This window comes from Ambystoma mexicanum, chromosome 3q (assembly GCF_040938575.1).
Source record: "Ambystoma mexicanum isolate Mex_15411 chromosome 3q, UKY_AmexF1_1, whole genome shotgun sequence".
Classification (NCBI taxonomy): Eukaryota; Metazoa; Chordata; class Amphibia; order Caudata; family Ambystomatidae; genus Ambystoma; species Ambystoma mexicanum.
The window spans coordinates 279417096-279437437 of NC_090926.1; the positions used below are offsets into that span (position 1 = coordinate 279417096).

The window sequence follows — 20342 nt, forward strand, 5'->3', positions numbered from 1 at the left end:
GTCATGGTTACCGCCGGACCCGTAATGAGGCCCAATGTGTTGAGGCTGGAAACGAAGAGCATCTGCCCCAAGTGTAGCGCATGACACCATGAAGCGTTTCTATGTATTGTTGTAGCAGGTGCTCAAGCCTTCGTCAGGATGTCTCAGCAGTCTTGGGGTATGTTAATATGGCCGAACTCTAGGGAAGTAGGCTGTCAGGGTGAGAGAGGCGGGGTTGTGATGGAGGACCACTCCCTTGCACCCGGACAGTAGGTTGAATACTGGAGGATGCTTTATGGATAGGGCCACGGAAACAGCTGGAATGGACTTGTGAGGAATAATTTGTTGTCGTCTTAATGGCCTGAGATGTTCTGTCAGCGGGCATCCAAGAACTCCAAGTTAGGTTGCATGCAAAGCAGACAATGTTGAATGAGTGGTATACAGGAAGGCATGATTCCCAGGTGTGACTTTAGAGTCCAAACTGAGGAGAATTGCCACTGCGACAGCACGTGGACCTTGGACAAAATGGTCTTTACCCTATCAGGTGACATGGTAGCAGTGGAGATATTATCCAGACGTGCTCCCAGAAATAGCATTTGCTGGGAGGGAATGGAGGAGGATTTGTTGTAGTTGATCAAGATGCAGAATGAGGAAAGACAGGACATTGTGGTCTCTGTGTGTTTGTGGGAAGGTGCAAGAAAGGGGCCCTAACCAACCAGTTGTCTAAATAAGGGTAGACATGAATGCCTGACATCCGGAGGTGTGCAGCTGCTGGAGCCAGGCATTTTGTGAACACCCTTAGTGCAGATTTCAGACCAAAGGGAAGGATCTTGAATTCATAAGATAGGCCTGCCGCCGTGAATCGCAGGGATTTCTGAAGATGGTGGTGAATGGGGAAGTGGAAATATATGTCCTCCAAGTCTAGAGACGAGATGAAATCCCCCTTGGAAATTTGACTGGGAATATGCTGCAACGTGTCCACCCGTAAGGACTGGGAACGAATAAACATGTTGAGATAGCAGAGGCCCAGTATGAATCTCCAAATGCTCGATTTCTTTTTGACAAGAAAATAGCGTGAGTAAATGCCCTGGTACGACTGGGCGCCAAGGACTCATTCTACTGTTCCCTTTGAAAGAAGTGCAATAACTTCAGCTTCCGGGTATGAAGACCATTTCCATCATGCTGAAAGGTAGGGTGGTTGGAGATCGGTGGAGGAATTCTAGGGTATGGCCCTGGCTATCAGTGAAAGCACCCATTTGTCCATGGTCATTTGTTTCCATTGATGTTGGAAAAATGAGTCGCCCTCCCACTGAGGAGTGGAAGTGGAGGGGTGGTACCATGACAGAATCAGGTTTGCTTGCTGGACTAGCACTTGGCCTTGGAGGACCCATAGCACTGTTGGTTGGCCCTGTAAAACTGCAACCTGGACTTGAAGTGGTCAACTGATGCAAAGGAAGCTCCCCTGTAGGATTGGGAGTGGTAGGCAAATCGACAATCATGGCCTAATCTTGAGAATCTGCTCTACTTGTGACTGGTACTGTCAATGTTGTTGCAAGGTGCCCAGGGATCAGACAGTATCAGTGTCCGTCTTTATTGTCTGCATGGTATCATCCACCTTCTTGTCGAAGAGGTCTTCCCCATCGAAAGGCATAGATACAACTTTGGCCTGGACACTTGGCTGAAGGTTTATGGCCTTAAGCAACCTAACACCACTCCATTACCCATTTGACGTAAACTTATATCAGCGATGACTACAGCCACAGAGATGGCGTGATCTGATACATCATGAAGCAATTCAAAGGCTTCCTCCTTATTGCCGGGCAGGAAATTGAGGATGCGGCACAATTTATACCATAGTTCACGATCATACTGGGACAAAATGGCAAGGGAGTTCTCTGCTTCGATGGTAATGGCCACAGTTCAAATATTCTGTTTGCTGAAGGGGTCCAGTTTGTCTGGGAGTACAGCACATAGGGAGTAGGGGGTTGGTGGGTCTCTTCCAAGTCACAGCACAAACAACAGAGTGGACTGGGTTGGGCACAGATACACTTGGGGTATTGTCTGGTGCCCTATATGTTTCCTCACAATTGTCCCTCTTTGCTGTAAAATGATTTTTCAGAGGAAATAAATGGTTCTCCCAGATGCCGATTAGAACAGGAATAGACATTACGTTCTTACAATGTTGCCCCCATTGTTAGGAAACTATCCTTCCTCTGTTCAGTGGGGAAGGGGTCAAACATATTCAACGCCTTGGAGAGGATGTTATGGAATGTCCCAATTTCATCAGGAGTCATCCCTGGTCAGGAAATCATCCAGTTTGCCATCTGCAGGCACTAAATCACTTAATTCATCCATGGATGAAGAATGAGCAGAAGCAGTTTCCAGAGGAGGATCCACGGATCCACATGAGAGTCAGAGTAAGACAAAGGATCTGGAGGAGGAGGTGACAACGCTGGAAGGCGTTCTCTTGGGGTGGGGCAGGACAGCACACGAGGCTAGTTCAGCGGAGAAGGAATAGAGGGAACTTGTGTTTGCAGTTCGGATGCTAGGGTTTGTAGTGTGGAGAGGATGTCCATGGAGGGGTAGTAAGCCTCTGGTAGCGAAGGGCCAGGCTGAGCTGGAGGCAGTGTTGTACGAGGTGGCTACGCAGGAGGCAAAGGTTTGTGTTATTCTTCTAAGAAAATTCCTTAAGTGCTCTCGAAGTATGTGTGAATCACATGTTCCAAAATGTTCTAGGGAGGCACATTTGATGGTCTGGGTAAAGTGGGTGGAACATAGGGCTTGAGAGTACAGAGTGTCTATTTGGGAACCCGAGCAGTGCAGCCACAGCTTGTGGATGTGCAGATGTTGTCAAGGGGGTCATCAACGGAATGGTTGGTGCTGGAGGCTTGGTGGACATCGAAGATGAGTTTGTCAACAGAATTTTCATTGTCCACGTTTGTGGCCCAAGTCGTGGACAAAGGGGCTTGATAGGTTTGGTCACCGCCACCGAGACTATTTGCAGCAGGACCACCTTATCAAGAGCAGAAACAGCAGGGGTGGCATCTCCTTTCCTCACCCTTTCCCACAGGAAGTCTCCTTGTGGGATCTCGATTTCATAGAAGATGGAGCATGGTCTGGGAGCCTAATCTGGCGAAGTGAGGCATGGCTTATCACTGATGCAGAGTCTGTGGCCACAGTCCCCTCATTCAGCCAGGCCACCAGTCTCCTGTGTCGGTCTTTCAAAGTTATATTTGAAAAAGAGTGGCATATGGAGCAGGAATTTAGATCATGGTCAGGATATAAACAATAAAGACACCCCGGATGCTGGACTTCTATATAGATGTACTTGAGGTGGAAAGTAGAATATAATTTGAAAAGACGTTTAAGACTTGGGTAAAGCCATGGCCGAATAAAGAAGAGACACTCCACAGGACTCAACCATGGGGAACACATGAGATTGCTGTTCAGTAGGGGAGCACCAAATGGATGTAGAACATCTAAAACCTCAGAAACGAAAGTACTTACTTTAGCTTTCCATGGTGTGAAAAGCAGTCTTGTAGAATGTAAACCACTTATAAAAATTGTCGAGTGAAGGTAGAGAACTCCCAGCACTTTAATGTTTGGTAAGAATCTGAAGATGGCCTCCAGGAGTGGAGCTATGGGAGGCACTGCCTTTTGGTTATGGGGTAAATAACCCAAAATAACATTAAGAGAACACTAACATGACTGCAATTGCTTTCATTTTGTAAAAGAAACTGCTTTAATATTACTTTGGATTCCCAGTCTGATGACAGGGAATATTCAAACAGCATGTGAATCTATGAAGAAAAGATCCAATGCTGGAGAACATAACATAACAGGGTGAGTACACTCCAGACATACCCCCCGGCACAGTGAACACGTCTCTCCAGCTATCACTCGCTTCAGGGCTGCGCCCCATAGAATACAGTTGAGTCCCACGATAAATTTGGTCCACTTGTACACATAGCTCCTCCACCTTCTCCTTCTCATGCCTTCTTGAACATCTCATCTATCATCCGTCCTCATCCCAACTATCTACCCGGCGTTGTTCCCATCTGACACTGCTGCATGCTCTATCATAGACCTCCTTTTCCTCTCTGACAAGCAAAGCGATTCAATACCATAAACTATGGCAGCATGTGCTATACAAATGCAAGATGACACAACATAACATTAAATAAAGCTGGCAGAATGGCTGGAAACATTGGATGGGTAAGGGCAGTGGAAAAAAGGATTAAAACATTCGGGACATTCAATAAAACACCTCAAAGGCAAGGGGCTTAAATGACTTTAGCAAACAAACACTAGAAAGCTAGTAGTGCATGCGATAGATGAGATGAGAAAGCTGAACAATTGTTAAGAGCTACTTAACACAGAGCAGAGAAATGTAATGACACTGCATTTTGGGAGTTATTTAACCTGATTAAGACCACCTGCCTATGTGTTTCCTTGTATTGTTTTCCTTTTTTCTATACATAATACAAATGACTGTGAAAACGCTGAAGGCTTTCAGAAGTAAATTGGTTTGAAATTGGTTAGAAAAAATAGAAAGACATCTTGCGTACTTTGAAGAGAGTTTCCCCTCAGTCAAAAAGTGTTTTGAGATCCCCAAATAGCCAGAATTTTTCAGTGTTTGGAAATATTAATGAAGATCGGTGGCAGAAAGCTGCAATTCCTGCTGGGCCAGTGGCAACATGGTCTTGGCATAGTAGGGATTCTAGGTAAAGTATGTGACATCGCAGGTAGCACATGTTTTCAATTATAATCTCTATATACAGCTAAAATGAAACAGAAGACATCTCAGGGATTTTTGTTGGAAAAGGGGATGCCAACCACTCCAAAAAAGAACAACCTTCGGTTTCAAAAAGCACCTCACCAATGAGAGTAAAATAACGAGCATTCTAAACCAGTGCCATATGTTCTTTTATAATTCAATTTTTTCATTGTGATCTCATTTGTGCTTCTCAAATTAACAAGCAAACCAATTATCAATCTAGGTCGCTAAGCCTTTACAAATATGTCAAGGTAACAAACCTACGAATAAATCAAAGTGACACGCCTGCAAATAATTCAAAGTGACAACCATAGAAATTAATCAAAGTTACAAGCAACATGTATTTTGAGCATACATACTCTTCTTCAGTGCCATCCCACATGTAACAAAAATAATTCTTCTGACCATCCACTTTTTTTCATTGATAAGTCATGATAAGCTCTTGCATTCATTAGACATCATGTAAAGCATATGCTGGTTTCTTACGTTCGAGTGCACCCTTGATACCCAACATATTTTTTTCTTCGTTTGTACAAATGTAATTTGAGCAGCATCCAACACCATGAATCCCTTGCACATTAGATAGCAGGTGAAAATATCCTGCATTTGGGATATCCGCTAACTGATTTGGTGTTGTCCACGCCGTTCAGCGTTTCCGTTACGGTCTGACCACTACTACTAAGCTTCTAAAAATGCTTCATAGGAGCATCACAGCTCTTTCTGCTGTGGCACAAAAATTAACACTAACCTGACAAAAGTTGGATTGGAGTAGCGTTGTAGAGGAGAGGAGTAGGCAGAGCTACCACTCCCTGGCAAATTACTAAAGGTTTTTAAGGTTCAATACTGTGGCAAACACCTGTTATGGCATATGCAAGAGCAGGATCTCTCCACTGTAGTACCAGAGAGGCCAGGACTTCGAACTTAAGATCTGGTCTGTTACATAACTATACGGTTTCGTGTAGGTTTGTCATAGTGGGAGTGTATACTGCCTAAATAATTTACGTTGAAGAATGGTGAGATTCCAGATTGTGCATCCCTTTACTGAGCAGGCAGATCAGTGTGGTCTTCTGTACGATAGTCTGTAAGCACTCATGGATTTAAACATTCAAAGGTAGTTGTACACACATTTGGAAACATTCAGGGGGTAGTTGTAAACTCGTTTGAATAATATATGAGAAAGCACGAGCGTGCTAGAGAAATAGGGTATGAGAGCACCGTAACACAGAAGGATGGGCTTGCATTTCCCCAGCAAGTGGATACTCCAAATAATCTCTGTGAAAGACGAAGGATTACTGAGAGACAGTGAGACGTAAGAGAGTTTGAGAACAAAAGTGCATGAGAGAGAGGGTAAACGGACACTGAAGACAAGCTGATACTCGGAAAGGTATAAGAGCTCTGGCAGGTACAACTTGGGGTAAGGGGATGTTTGTGATCTGGAAGAGAGGATAAGCGTAGCAAGACCATGGTGAGGGGAGCTATGAAGATTTGGGGGACTGGGTCGAGGGCTAGGTGTACACTTTAGAAAGAATGCCTGTGAGTACTCATAGATAAGAACTTGGAATAAACCACCCACAGAGAGGGACTGCAAGTATGAGGAGAGAGAGGAGAATGCTGGTAGCGCAGTAGTGAGAGAATGCAGTGATTACATTGGGAAAATGGTACATCGATAAAGAGCTGTGGGGACTCAGCAGTAAACATACCTTGGTTCCAAAATCCACCTTGGTAAAGCTGAAGGACTGCAGGTGGTTGTTGGACGCACGTACGATTGCAGCAATATTGCTCTTCATAAGCTTTTCCATGTATTCTCCGAACACTGGCCACATTTGCAACAGGATCTGCAGAAAGGCAGAGCCAGGTGGGACAGAGAGAAAGCACAATTTAATAAACCAAACAAATATATGCTAACTGCAACCACCCACCCAATTCAAATGTATGCGTTTATTACCCCACAACTCCCAGGTCAGATTGATCTTACCACCTACTCTTGCCATCCACCAAAGTGCCTCCATCGCCTATGAATTGCTATTTCACCCCTGTAATAAGATATGGGATACTGCCTACCTGTTCTCAGTGATTTATGCACCATGCAAAAAAGTCACATAAAAGAAAACGAAAAAATGAAAATACCTACAAATTCTAAAATATACAATTAAATGGTTTGTATTACATGGATTTAAAAAATAACAGGAAATAAAAAATGCTGTAATTTTCCTATTTTTAACAAAAAATGCCAAAGAAGTCTCACCCGCTAGTCCCCAGGAATCTCTCTCTCAGGTGGCCAGGGCACGGCCATCGCCTTTGGATCCAGACCCTGAGGGTGGACCAGTGCGGGAGGATTACCTGGGTGAGGGGTTTTTGAGGGGTGGGGGTGAGGCAGCCGACACGTTATTACCCCCTATTTTGTTCATCTGACCCAACCTGTGTTTTAGGATGCTCTGAGGTTCCAAATTCCCTCGCCCGCTTTTTACACAAACACTGGGCCGAGAAAGAGGGTGACTGAGAGTAACAACATTAACTTTCACACATCGTACTGGACATGTCCCGCTAATCGAGTTAGGCAAAGTCAAGCACTTAATTCTAAGAGCATACACCTGATACCATTTATTTATTTATTTATTTAACATTTATATTGCGCACAGACAGCCCAGAGGCATTGTGGCGCTGTTACTTGCCGCACGCTTAGTTACATTATGCATAAGTTACAACATTGGAGCGCAGAGATGTAATACAAGTTATACATAAAATGAACATAGTTAATATATCCATGGATGTCATCACAGGGGTATGGTGATCAGTTGAATAAGGTGGTTTTCAAGGTTTTGCGGAAGGCGGTGAGTGATGGTTCAGCTCGCAGGGCAGTGGGGAGGGCAATTAGCGCTCCTCACATGAATAAAAGCTAGCACAGAGGGGCACACTCTGTGCAAGGTGGAACACGAGTACGAGCAGGGCTTCCGGGGCAAAGGCAAACCTACTGGAGCAGAGCGACAGACTAAGGGACGAGAGCAGCGGGTCAAAAACCCCAAGAGTTCCCTACCAGAGGTCGTTGCCTCTGACAGGCCGCGAGAGACATGTGGAGAAGGCCAGATCCCACAGGCGAAGACTGCATTGTGTTTCAAGGAAGCCAGCAACCCTCCCAGGGTGAACGGCAGAGTTGGGGAGGCAAGGCCAAGCCTGTGGTACTAACCTTGACTCGTGAATTGGAATTGCAAAACCATGAAAAAGATGCACACGGACGGTTAGTTGGCAAGCGACCTGAGAGACCGGTGTGTGTTAAAGTTTGAAGTAGCAACATTATATCACAAGTGAAGGCTGCAGGCGTGTGGATGAGACGCAGGGAAAGACAGACCTGTGAATGAACTTTGAAGTAAAGGACAGCTGCGAAATCAGCAATACTAAGTAACAGCGTGGTCCGATGAAAGGAAGTAGCCCACCCAAAAGTCTCTGTGAAAGGTACATTGTTTGAAGCGAAAAAGCAAATGAATAGCAAAAGTAAAATAAATAATTTTAACTATTAGAGAAGGAAATATTGAAAGGTAAACCATGAACTTTGAGTCGAAGAGGTCCTGCGGTGGTCTGTAAAGAAAACCATGCACATTCGAAATGTCGACAACCGAAAGTGGTCCGAGCCTGGCTAACAAGCTTGGGGAAGGGAGCCCCTTTGCAAGTTTGTGTTGTACTTTATTGTGAGAGGTCTGAGCCAACAGAGGGGGACCTATGAGAACTGTGTGGTGAAAGGTTTGAGCCCGACACTTGTGAAGTTTTTGGTTGAAACATTATTTTGGAAGTCAGGAAAGAGACTTTAACATGGAAGGCTAGGCGGGCCTCGATCTACATTGTTTGAACTGTTCACTGTGTTGGAAACCGAGCCAGAGTGTGTCATCCTGCGTACAGGGACAGCCTTACTCCGTGAGGTCTAACGTGAGGAGGAGAGCTGGTTCAACTACATTTATTCTTTTGAACACTGATTTTTCCTTTTGCATACATTTCTCCTTTATATACTTTTTTGTACAAGAGATAGGGCAGGCATTAGGTTTTCGTTACCATAGGCCATTTTGATTTGACGGACTCCACTAGGACTATTTTGTTTATCGTTTGATGGTTGAGATTACTCCCATCTTAGTTATAGGGCAAAGTAGGAGTTTTTCGAGCCCCAACAATTTCAATAAAGGTTTTACAAATTGTATCCATTGTGTCTGTGTCATACTTGTGATACCATGGCTCCCCTACAATACCCAAAATGTTACAAAGTCGATTTGATGATCTGGTGGAGTAAGGGCGATATAAATATAACTGAAGACCTCAGCAGACATCCAAATTATGTCAAATATGCTTGAAGGAGTTGGGGAAAAAGTTTCTCCTGATTAATATGAAGCGCGGTAGGTTACCTGACAATAAAATATGGTTGGAAAACCTTCAAAAGCACCTGATAACACAGCCTCAAATTCCTGACATTCCGGCAACTAAAACAACACTCTTTCTGCTGTGTTGTAATCTATTCAAAGTATGTGAACCTATGAATGAGACATACAACAGTCAACCCTACAGATAAGCAGTGGAACAGACACATGTACTTCCTAAAATGGGCAAATACTGCTACACAGTACAAAAGATACTCCTAACAGGGATCAAAACTAACAATGGATAAGCAGGAATCAAAAGCAGCTCCTGGGTATCCAGAATTAAGCAGGGACCAGGAGCTACCACTGGGGAATGAGGAGCCAGTACATAGCACTCCTAAAATTTAACGTGCAGATAAGATGCAAACATATAACTGTGTCCATTATTTATGACACTTGTTTATGCTTTAAATGTTGTATAGATAAGTTCTATTGCTTATTCATACTGTCACAAATGCTAGAGTTAAATCCACATAGGTGTGTTTGTTTGGCATCAGTTGGCGTGGGGAGCCAAATATAGCTCCTCGTAGCTGTTGGTGTCAAGCTCACCAGGCTCTTCTAGGCTGCAAACAAGAGCTAAATAGTCCCCTCAATTTCGCAACCTGCCTAACAAAAACAGAAATGACTACACATAGATGCCTACGCCGTCCTTCCATTAACAAAGCTCTGTGGATAGGTTTGAGTCAATGGTAACAGCACAGCAGTTCCACATGAAGGAGCACAGCTATTAACGCCTGATCTGAAGACCTTTAAGACGAAATTTGCATGAAAGAATAGGTCCAAAGATGTGCGGATTACAAAAAGATATCTGTTGGGGCGTGGCTTGCAAATAGAGCATAATGGCTGCCTTGCTGTAGTGCTCCCAATGAGGAGCACTACAGCAAGGCAAATAACATGATGGATGGTGTTTTGCCAGACTTCTAAAACTTTGTTTTTGGGTTGCTGGATAAAGGAACCAAAAGACTGGCTCGGAAGCAGTCTTACAGCTGCAGTGTTCCCAGATGCACTGTGTTCTTTTGCCACACTAGGTGTGTAGTTATGTGGGCCGTGTTTCTAGCACCATAGTGGCAGATGCTGGTCCGCCACCAATCTCTTCGGATGATGTAGTAACAATAGATGTCTGTATTTCTGTGGTGTCAGCAGCACTTGAGGCATGGATGGGCCTGGTTGTTGGTTTGGCCACATTGGGAGGGCTTGGCCTTGGTGTTGTAGGGTCACTGCACTGAATTGCTGCCGAAAGATGAGTGTCTGGTGGATTCAGCAAACCCAGAAGTTGCAGTATGTGGTAGTTGAGGCGCGCCCCCTCATGATAAGTGTTTTTACTATGGCAGTCAAAAGATCACACACAAAGGGTAAGAAGCCTGACGTCTTGCCTCAAGAGGTCGTTCAAAACAGGGGTTGTCAGCGGCTGGCACTTCACACTTCTCCTCCACCGTTGGCCTAGCCATTTGCCACACTTATGAAATTAGAATCCAGGTTGGACTTTGTAGAAGGAGGTCTATGGCTGCAGAGGATTCGGTCTATGGAATGTGTGAGTGAGAACGGGAAACAGCAGGCCATTGATGCTGCTTTGATTGTGGCAAACAGGTCCCTTGGAGAGCATGCGGGCAGGCTGGAGAACCATCAGGGAACTGCAATGTTGCATTGGTTGGGTATCACAGGAGCTGTGAAAGGATTAGATTTGAGAGTATTTTGCAGGGCTTGGTTTCGTGGTTATTCCATTCCAGGCTGCTAGTAATTATTCTATTAGTTGCAAACGGAGTATCCCTTATGGTGAGTTTATTTGATCGCAAAGAAACTGCTCCGATATCAATGTTTTTAATGAAGAAAGTAGGAGAACTGCAGCACATTTTTACAGACGTGGCTATGCCAGAAAGGTGATTGAAAATGTTGACTGTAAAACCAGATCCCTGGATCGGGATCAATTGTTAGCCACAAATGTGATGCTAATCATGCACAAGGGGAGAATAATGAGACCAGACCAATTCTCATGTTCTTTGCCGAATCACAAGCCATACGTAAAATAATATTGAAACCTTGGCATGTATTATTGGCCAATAAAAACATGGCGTTGATTCTACCCAGCCATCCCAAACCACCGATTGGAAAGCACTGTCGCTAAAAGATAAGTTCATGTCAAGCTTTTTACAGCCAAAGTAGAAGGAGAGCGTTGGCTCCACGTGGTTGTCCAAAATGGCATCTGCTTTTTTCAAGTGCACCAAATGTAAGGCTTGCCATTTTGCCAGAGCATCTGAGAACTACACTCATCCAGTGTTGGGACAAAAGCTTCCAATCGATCACATGATCTCTTACAAACAGAATATGTGATGTACATCTTGTCCATGCAATGAGTAGTATGTTGGAAGTGATATTTGCAAATTAAATCTCTGCATGCTCCAACATATCAGTGCCATTACAAATTCTGATTTTAAACACCTTATGGCAAAGCATTTTCATGAGTGTCACACTGGCAAATTAAGATGGTTTCGGTTATTTTGGTATTTTACATGTCCAACACCATCTTAGAGATGGTGATAGGGCTCTCTAACTAAGACCGCTCGAAACCAAAATGATTCTAAATTTCTAAACCAAAATTCCAAGGGTACACAATATTGCTTAGGAACTGCATCCATTTTTGGTCACTTAATGTCTAATGTGTCTGTCTCCTTGCATATAACTTATCTTCTTCAATCCATCGGGCATTCTATGTTCTTATCGTGCAAGACTTAGCCCTATACTGTCAACATTTGTACTCTTTTTTTTTTAAAGAATGTAAATGTATGGATGTTTATTGCTGCTGTTCCTGTTCTTTTTTTAATTCTGGAACCATAGTTTTTATTGTTTCAACTTCTTTTTATTGCATCTCAGGTACCATACATGCGTTCACTTGATGATCCGTAGAATGTTTGTTTTGGACCTTGCTCTAGCAATTTCGGAAGATGTTGGCTGACTTTTAATTAGCTTTTAAATATGGTGCAATTACGCATAGTTGGACCACTACTTTGTATGCATTGTTGCACATGCACTTTAGTAGTAGCACTAAATACTTCATTGTTTTTTAGACGTGCACTTCAGCAATAGAACCAAGCACTTCATTACTATTTTGAATCTTGCTTCTGGGTCATTGTGGAAGTACACATTTCTGTAAGACAGAGCACTGAGCACTTTGCATTCATGCTTTTTATTTCAATTGTTATGGGGTCTTTGCACTTTGCACATACATTTTTTATACCTGTGCAGCGCTGCCGTTTCCAGTAAAGCATTAATTACAGTTTAATTGGTATTTATTAATATACTTGGGCTTTTAGCCCTGCACCACTATGCACTTTACTGGAACATCATGTGATAACAGTCCCTTTTATTAATTGGGACTTGAGCTCAAGTCGTTTCTGTACTATGTCCGAATATAGCACTTCATTTATTTTTGCATTTATAAAGCGCACTAAACCCAGAGGCATCAAGGCACTGGTTACAACATATTAAAATCAAGAATGGCAACATGCAGTTTCAGTCCATGTCCAAAAGTAGGTGTTGGTGAAGAACCTCACTCAAACCATGCGCTTGCTCACGAATGTTGTTAGCATAGGTAGGTACCATTGAGCTTATAAGTAACTAGATACAGAGTCGTGTTGCTTGGTGTCTTAAGGGTGCTTTAATTAAACACATGTGCCGACACGTGTTTCTACCCAACAGGGGTCTTTTGCAAGGCTATGGTGGTTATACATAGTGTAGTTTGTGGTTTGTGGCTATGGTGGTTATACACATTGTTGTTTGTGCGCAATTGCCCGTGAGGTGGGAAACCAAATGAATAGTGTTCCAAAGTGAGATATTGGGCCTCAGTACGACCCTGCCGGTCCGGAAAGAACGGTGGTGGTAAAACTGCCTCCGCTGTTGTTTCCGGACAGGCTGATTCAGAGTCCTGCAGGCGGGAGATGTCACTCCCGCCAGGTCTGACCTGGCGGGATTAACACCACCCGCCTGCAGGCAGACATGGAAACACTGGCTCTGTCATAGACGGAACCGGTGTTTCCATGGTCCCCATCCCCACAGAGTTCTATGGGACTCCATGGGAATGGGGATTTACAGAATTCCGCCTCCGGAATTACAGGGTCACCTGGGTTGTAATGCCCCAGTGATTCCGACAATCAGAGAGGCGGAATGGTATTACGGGTCTGGCGGCAGCCTGCCGGTTGTTCCGGCACGGCTACCGCCGGACTTGTAATGAGGCCCATAGTGTTATCTAACACCTTATTTTCCATTTCCCATTCTCTTCGCTTTTTCCCTTGGTGCGTATAATTCACATGAACTGCTCTCATTATTCACTTTATGCATGCAACCATGTAACTAACATTTCTGCTTCAACCTAATCACGAATGTGATAAATTCATTAGTCCAACATTAACCACTGTACAATGACTTACCCACTATGTCACTGCAACAATACTGTATGACATGCTTCTTAATACAATTGCTGCAATTGTACATTGGCGTTCCACAATCGAATGTCACCATAACACTTTGGGCCTCATTCCGAGTCGGGCGGTGACCCTGCCGGTGCTACCAGCGGGTTGCCGCCAGACCCGTAAAATTTGACCGCCACCTGACTTCCCGGTGTCACCGGAAGATTGCAAGTCCGGCGGCCCGGGAAGTCAGGCGCCAGTAAAATGTAAGTCGCCGTTCCCATGGGAGTGGAAACTCGGAAGCGCCAGCACCGTTGTTAACGGTGCCGGCGCTTCCGTGAATGGTCTGCCTACTGTGGCCGCTGCGCCCGGCAGGATCAGACATGTCAGGCACAGCGGTCACGGCAGGCAGACACGTAGTTTGCCAATCCAGAAACAAGGGTGCCGGTGAGCTTACGGGAACCCTTTTTTCCGGACCAGCAAACTTATAATGAGGCCCTATGGGCCTAAGCACGAGTTGGCCGGTAGCCCTTAAATGCAGAGGTAACGGTGTTACCGGCGCATTTAAGGGTCCACCCAATCTCGTGTCTGGCGTGTTTACCCCCAGCTCAGGGCTGGGGGTTAACATGCTGGAAAAATACCAATTTTTGGCACAATTACCGCCAGCGGTATTACCGCATGGTAATTGCACCAAAATTCCCCATTGGGTCCAATGGACCCAATGAGGAATGGGGACTAACAGTTAGCGCCCAACCTGTGATCCATCAGTAATCCTGCCGGACAGGTGGGCGTTAACGCTAATAAAGTTGGGCAGTATTAAAGCACCCTGAAGACACTAAGCAACAGCGGTTATGGAGAGCGGTTATCATGGCCTACTTATGCCAGGAAAATTGCCCTAAACAGTTGGTGTTTAGTTGTGATTGCTCTTAATCCCAGAGGTTGTGTACCTCCCAAGAATTCATCACAGCTCTCCAGCCAGCCGGTGAGGAGTCCATACATAGGGTTCTCGTTGAGGGAGGTAGCGGGTAGTAAATCCAATTGAAGAGATTCCTCTTGCCCATCCAACACAGCAGATCTACATTCATGTCTGCGGAAATCAGGATTAATTCTCATTGAAGGTGCGTGTCTTGAGATAAGTGATTTTTTAATTGGAGTTGAGAGCATCATGTGCAGTTTTGCGTGAGTAACGAAAAGGATATACAAGGCCATCAGAGGCACTAGCCTTTGAAATTTGAAATCCGACATGTAGCTGTTTTTCAGCAATTCCTCACAGATAGAGTACAAAAATCCTGAATTCTTTCCATGGGAGGGAATTCTTTAGCCACTTTGCAGTTCTAGGCTAATCCAATGTACTGGATTCGCTGTGTTGGAGGAAAACAAAGATTTCCCTTGATTCACAGTTCGGCCAAGCACACAAACCAGTTGAACAAGGTCAACTAAACCCTTAGCCTAAAAAGGAGTTGAGACACAGATAGGCCAATAAGGATAAATATGAATCCCTTGGAGATGCAAATATGACATTATGGAGTAAATCACCTTGATAAATACCCTTGGGAACTAACTGTGCCCAAAAGGTATTACCTTACGCTGTTAATGAGAATCTATTATCGAAATATCTGAGATCTCCCTGTGGGGCTTCCACATTGGGATGTGTATATAAACTTCCTGGTGGTCTGGGCCTATAGACAATCCCCCTCCATTAGGGCTCAAAGAATTGGGGACATGGTGACCATCTTTAATCACTTTGTCAGGAATTTGTGAAGGTTAATGATGTGTTATTTATATAGCGCCTTAATTCAAAGTGCTTTACAGAGCACATATTTACATACAATATCACCCAACTGAAACTGGTACTCATTTATCGACCTTGGAAGGATGAAAGGCTGAGTCGGCCTTGCCGGGATTCGAACCTGCGACCTGCATATCAGGCTCAGATTGCAGCAGCGAGTGCTCAACCCACTGAGCTATCTTACCGGTTAAGGAGGTTGAGAAAAGTCCTCCATCCTGCTTTGTCCGTCTTGGATAGTGCAAAGAAGCAAGAGAAGATCCCTGGACCACCTGATTCTGTGGAATCCACTGTGGCACCTAGTTTCCCTAGTTTTCTGCATCCCTGCTGGAAGATTCGATAGAAATTGTTGGGTGGCTGGGGGATAGGGGCATGGGAGAAGATGGGAGGATGGAGGCGAGGGAACCAGTAACCATTGCATACAATTGCGATTGTCCAAGGGTCTGATGTAATTTGTCTCCAAGATGTTAAATGGAGTGGTATTCTGCTCCCAACTGGAGTCGTATGCTGCTGGATCTACGTGGCCCCAAGCCTTTGCCTTCTTGCTCTGAGTAAAGGTTGCGCCGAAGAACCCTTCTGTTGTACTCTGCCTCTTTTCCAGGAAGTGCAGACGATGACCGCTCATGTCGGTCTCTGCTCTGGGCTCGTGCTATGAGCACCCTGAAGCCCCGAGAATAGAATGTCAGCCTTTCTGCTGAAAAGAGCTTGTTTTAGGAACCAGCTTCAAAATAGCAGATAAGATTTTGGCTGTAAGGCTTTTCTTTGTTTATTTCCTCATCTGTTGGTGGGTCAAAGAGAGTGAGACCGTTAAAGGGGAGGGCCCTTATGTTGTCCTAAACCTCAGGGTGGAGCTTACTGCTTTTCGGCGAGGTCACTTACCTCATGCTAATGCCTTAACATATGCCTCTTGACACTGCGCCTATATCTCCTGCCACTGACACAAGCATGTCCTGCAATCACCTCCAAGGAGTCCTATAGGACTCCATGGCATGGGGATTTACTGCCCTTTCTGCCACCTGTAATCCTGGTAATTCCAGGATATCAGGCGTTGGAAATGGTAGGTCGGGTCTGCCGGCATCCCGACAGAATTACTGCCGTGATAGCGGCAACCTTGAGTCCAGTCATGAAATTAAAACAGCGAATCATAAGAGAATTGTCTGTTGGGCTTGAGAGAGTTCTGTGTCCTACTATAGATGGGTTATGGTGGAGTAACCGCATGCTGTACGACGATTTATTTATTTGCTTTTTTCTAAAGTGCTCACACAGCTCAGGGGCATCGAGGCGCTGTTACAAGAATATGTCTTAGTTGTGTACTTGTAACGCGCTTAATAACCAGAGATTTCTAAGCGCGAACCGGGGGATTGAACCTGTGTTGCTTCGTGTTGTATTGTTTCCAAGGCGAGTACGTTGCCGCTGAGCTATCCTCCCGGGATGGTCCCAGAAGGGGTGCTAATTCTGGATGCTTGCGTTGGGGGCCACCAAGAGGGGCGCTAAAGTACAGCTCGCACATGGGGCCCAACCATTGAACATCTGGGGTAAACACTAGCAGCCAGAGGACATTAAGTCTGTGCTGCAGGAAGTGCGAATGCTGTTTTGCAGGCTGCTTTTCCAGATAGGTAGGTGCACATTGGACAGACATTTTTGGTAGTAGGTATTGCCATCATCGTACACATTTTTTTTATTACGGCTGTTGGCTTAAGAGTACATTGAAGACATTAAGAACACTTACATTGTATAGAATCAAACACAATTCATACAACATTTCATAGACAAAAGTATTTTTTTAAACGAAAACACTACTAAAAACAATAATTTTGAGAATACAATAGTTTCAGCGAGCCATAGTTTTTTTTTGTTTTTAGGAACTCCTTTGCTTTAGTTAAAACATGGTAATAGCATTAAAATACAAATAGAATCATTGGTTTTGAGGAAGATACTGGCATCCCGTGTGTACCTGATGCCAAATGCAAACAGTATCGAGTTCAACACGCATTTTCTTTTACCTGTCCTCATCCCAAATTGTACAGTAATAGCCGACGACTCAGGCCTGCTATTTAACCCCAATCGGTCGGTGTCGGGAAATATCCCGATAAAATGTGAGATGCAATGAGCCCCAAAAAAAACGCTTCAAAATTAGGTTAAGGTTCCAGTGAGAGTTTGGGCCTGGTGAGGGCGGTGTGGTTCTGTTGTGTATATTGTACAGGAAACGTTCTGCAGATGAGTTTCAGTCAGGGTGTTCGCCCCACCCGAGCTGGTGGCTCAAGGAGTCACCGGAACAGGGTTATCCTGAGTGCCTGAACGGAACTTGGATCATGGTCCGATGGTTTTGCTCTGTTGAGATCGGACAGGGTCTGTACGATCCCACTTGGGTTAGGCAATGCTTTTTCTCAAAGAAACCCTCGTGGACATGCCCGTGTTACTTTATTAGCAGATAAAAAAATCAAGTTTCATACTAGCCAGCCAGTAAAGTCACTCGCCATCCCAATTCTATACATAGTCACAGCATGCCATTTCTTACTCGCCAAGAGTCAAATATCACTAGCCAATGGCTAGTGGCGCGTGCAATTTTTTCACCCTGACTTCTACTATATTCTACAAAGTTGCTGGCTTCCTGTGTAGGAGGAGTCTGCCGAAGTGATTTTAGATGGTGCTAAGTGTGTGGAAACTCCCTAACAAACTAGAGTTTCTGAAGTCTGGTCTGTAACAGAGAAACTGGAGGCAAGATGCTTATTAACATTCTACTCTTGGGCAATGCAAACCTCTCCCCTGCTCCAATCCTTGTTGCCAGACTCAGATCACAAATTACTGCCATATGGTGTTAGATTTCAGTGTAAAGAGATAGATGATGTGTGTTCTCAAATTGTGAAAGATGTCCTGTAGTTGATGATCATCTAGTTCCAATGTGTGAGGAATGCATGAGCCCCTGCTAATTTGTCTGCAGAAACACTGGAGGCTCGTGGTTGTTGCTATACTTGTATTGCAATCGCTTGCTATGCGCGTTCTCCACTTGTGAAGGACGTTCTGTAGTTGATGATCATCTTGATCCAATGTGTGAGCAATGCATGAGCCCCTGCTAATTTGTCTGCAGAAACACTGGAGGCTCGTGGTTGTTGTTATACTTGTATCGCAATCGCTTGCTATGCGCGTTCTCCACTTGTGAAGGACGTTCTGTAGTTGATGATCATCTTGATCCAATGTGTGAGCAATGCATGAGCCCCTGCTAATTTGTCTGCAGAGACACTGGAGGCTCGTGGTTGTTGCTATACTTGTATCGCAATCGCTTGCTATGCGCGTTCTCCACTTGTGAAAGACGTTCTGTAGTTGATGATCATCTAGATCCAATTTGTAGGAATGCATGAGCCCCTGCTAATTTGTCTGCAGAAACACTGGAGGCTCGTGGTTGTTGTTATACTTGTATCGCAATCGCTTGCTATGCGCGTTCTCCACTTGTGAAGGACGTTCTGTAGTTGATGATCATCTTGATCCAATGTGTGAGCAATGCATGAGCCCCTGCTAATTTGTCTGCAGAGACACTGGAGGCTCGTGGTTGTTGCTATACTTGTATCGCAATCGCTTGCTATGCGCGTTCTCCACTTGTGAAAGACGTTCTGTAGTTGATGATCATCTAGATCCAATTTGTAGGAATGCATGAGCCCCTGCTAATTTGTCTGCAGAAACACTGGAGGCTCGTGGTTGTTGTTATACTTGTATCGCAATCGCTTGCTATGCGCGTTCTCCACTTGTGAAGGACGTTCTGTAGTTGATGATCATCTTGATCCAATGTGTGAGCAATGCATGAGCCCCTGCTAATTTGTCTGCAGAGACACTGGAGGCTCGTGGTTGTTGCTATACTTGTATCGCAATCGCTTGCTATGCGCGTTCTCCACTTGTGAAAGACGTTCTGTAGTTGATGATCATCTAGATCCAATTTGTAGGAATGCATGAGCCCCTGCTGCTGCTGCTTTGTCTGCAGAGACATTCGACGCTCCTGGTAGGTGTTACACTTGCATTGTAATCGCTTGTTTGAAGACCTATGTCTACAGCTAATGGGCTTCTCTGGCTAGACGATTGCCGTTCGGCCCACCTGGCTTGTACGTTTTGTGCATTGAGGTTCAGCCTGATTTGATCTGTTTGGACTTTGATCTATGCTCCCTCTATGATGGGGAGAAAGGATTTGAGGGCCAATCTGATGGCTCTAAGAGTGAATCAGTTTAAGTGGCAATTTTTTTCATTCTGTGACCAGAGTATTTGTATAGTCACGTGTCTAAAGGTAGGTGTGCAAACAGCTGTTGAGACGTATGTTGCATGTGGGTTCACGAAATGTATGAGTGTGACTGGCTTCGCCCACCATTATAAAACAGACATGAAAGCTGTGCCAAGCGAAATTAATAGTTACTCGCTAGTAAGTGTAGGTCTACAGTATTTAGGCCTAGATTGATATATTTTGAATATTTCCGCTTCACAGGCTGAGAAGTCCAGAAATTTAAAATTAAGTAATAGCATTAAAATGATTTTTTCCCTCGTGCACACATTATGCTCACAAATAAGTGTGTTCCTTTCAGAATGCATGCACTTGCGCTACAGCTGTCCTACCTTTGACGATTCAGTGTAGCTCACCTAAATTCCAAAAGATACACCTAATATTCTCACACTCATTATGTAATAGTGAACTTAAGGAACCTACAGTAACACGTCATGCAATGGATTAGATTCAGAATAACTCTTACATCAAATAAATTGACCGACTCAGGAAGTTGGTAAAAATCTCATCCGACTATTTTATTATCAGTTGTCTAAAACAGGTTACAACGGACATCAATGGACGTTCGATTGAACTCTCAAATGCTTTTTGCATAAACACAATGTTTTATACCAAAAATGTGTCATTAGTGACGGCATACTACATGGCAAATAAGAAAAACAAAACCTACAGGGAGTTGTGGTTGCACTAAGGGTAACATCGAAGTATACTTTCTATATGGGTAGAAGTTGCGATAGGATAT

The 20342-nt window shown here is 44.4% G+C and overlaps 1 protein-coding gene across 1 annotated transcript in view; it reads right to left on the minus strand.

The window, feature by feature from the left end:
• The window catches only part of ESYT1 (extended synaptotagmin 1), a 1383482-nt gene that overhangs the window by 1106103 nt on the left and 257037 nt on the right, over positions 1 to 20342 (minus strand). Inside the window, exon 3 of the mRNA XM_069653762.1 lies at positions 6457 to 6591. Within this exon, the coding sequence (XP_069509863.1) occupies positions 6457 to 6591 (135 nt within the window). The remainder of the gene's footprint in view (positions 1 to 6456; positions 6592 to 20342) is intronic.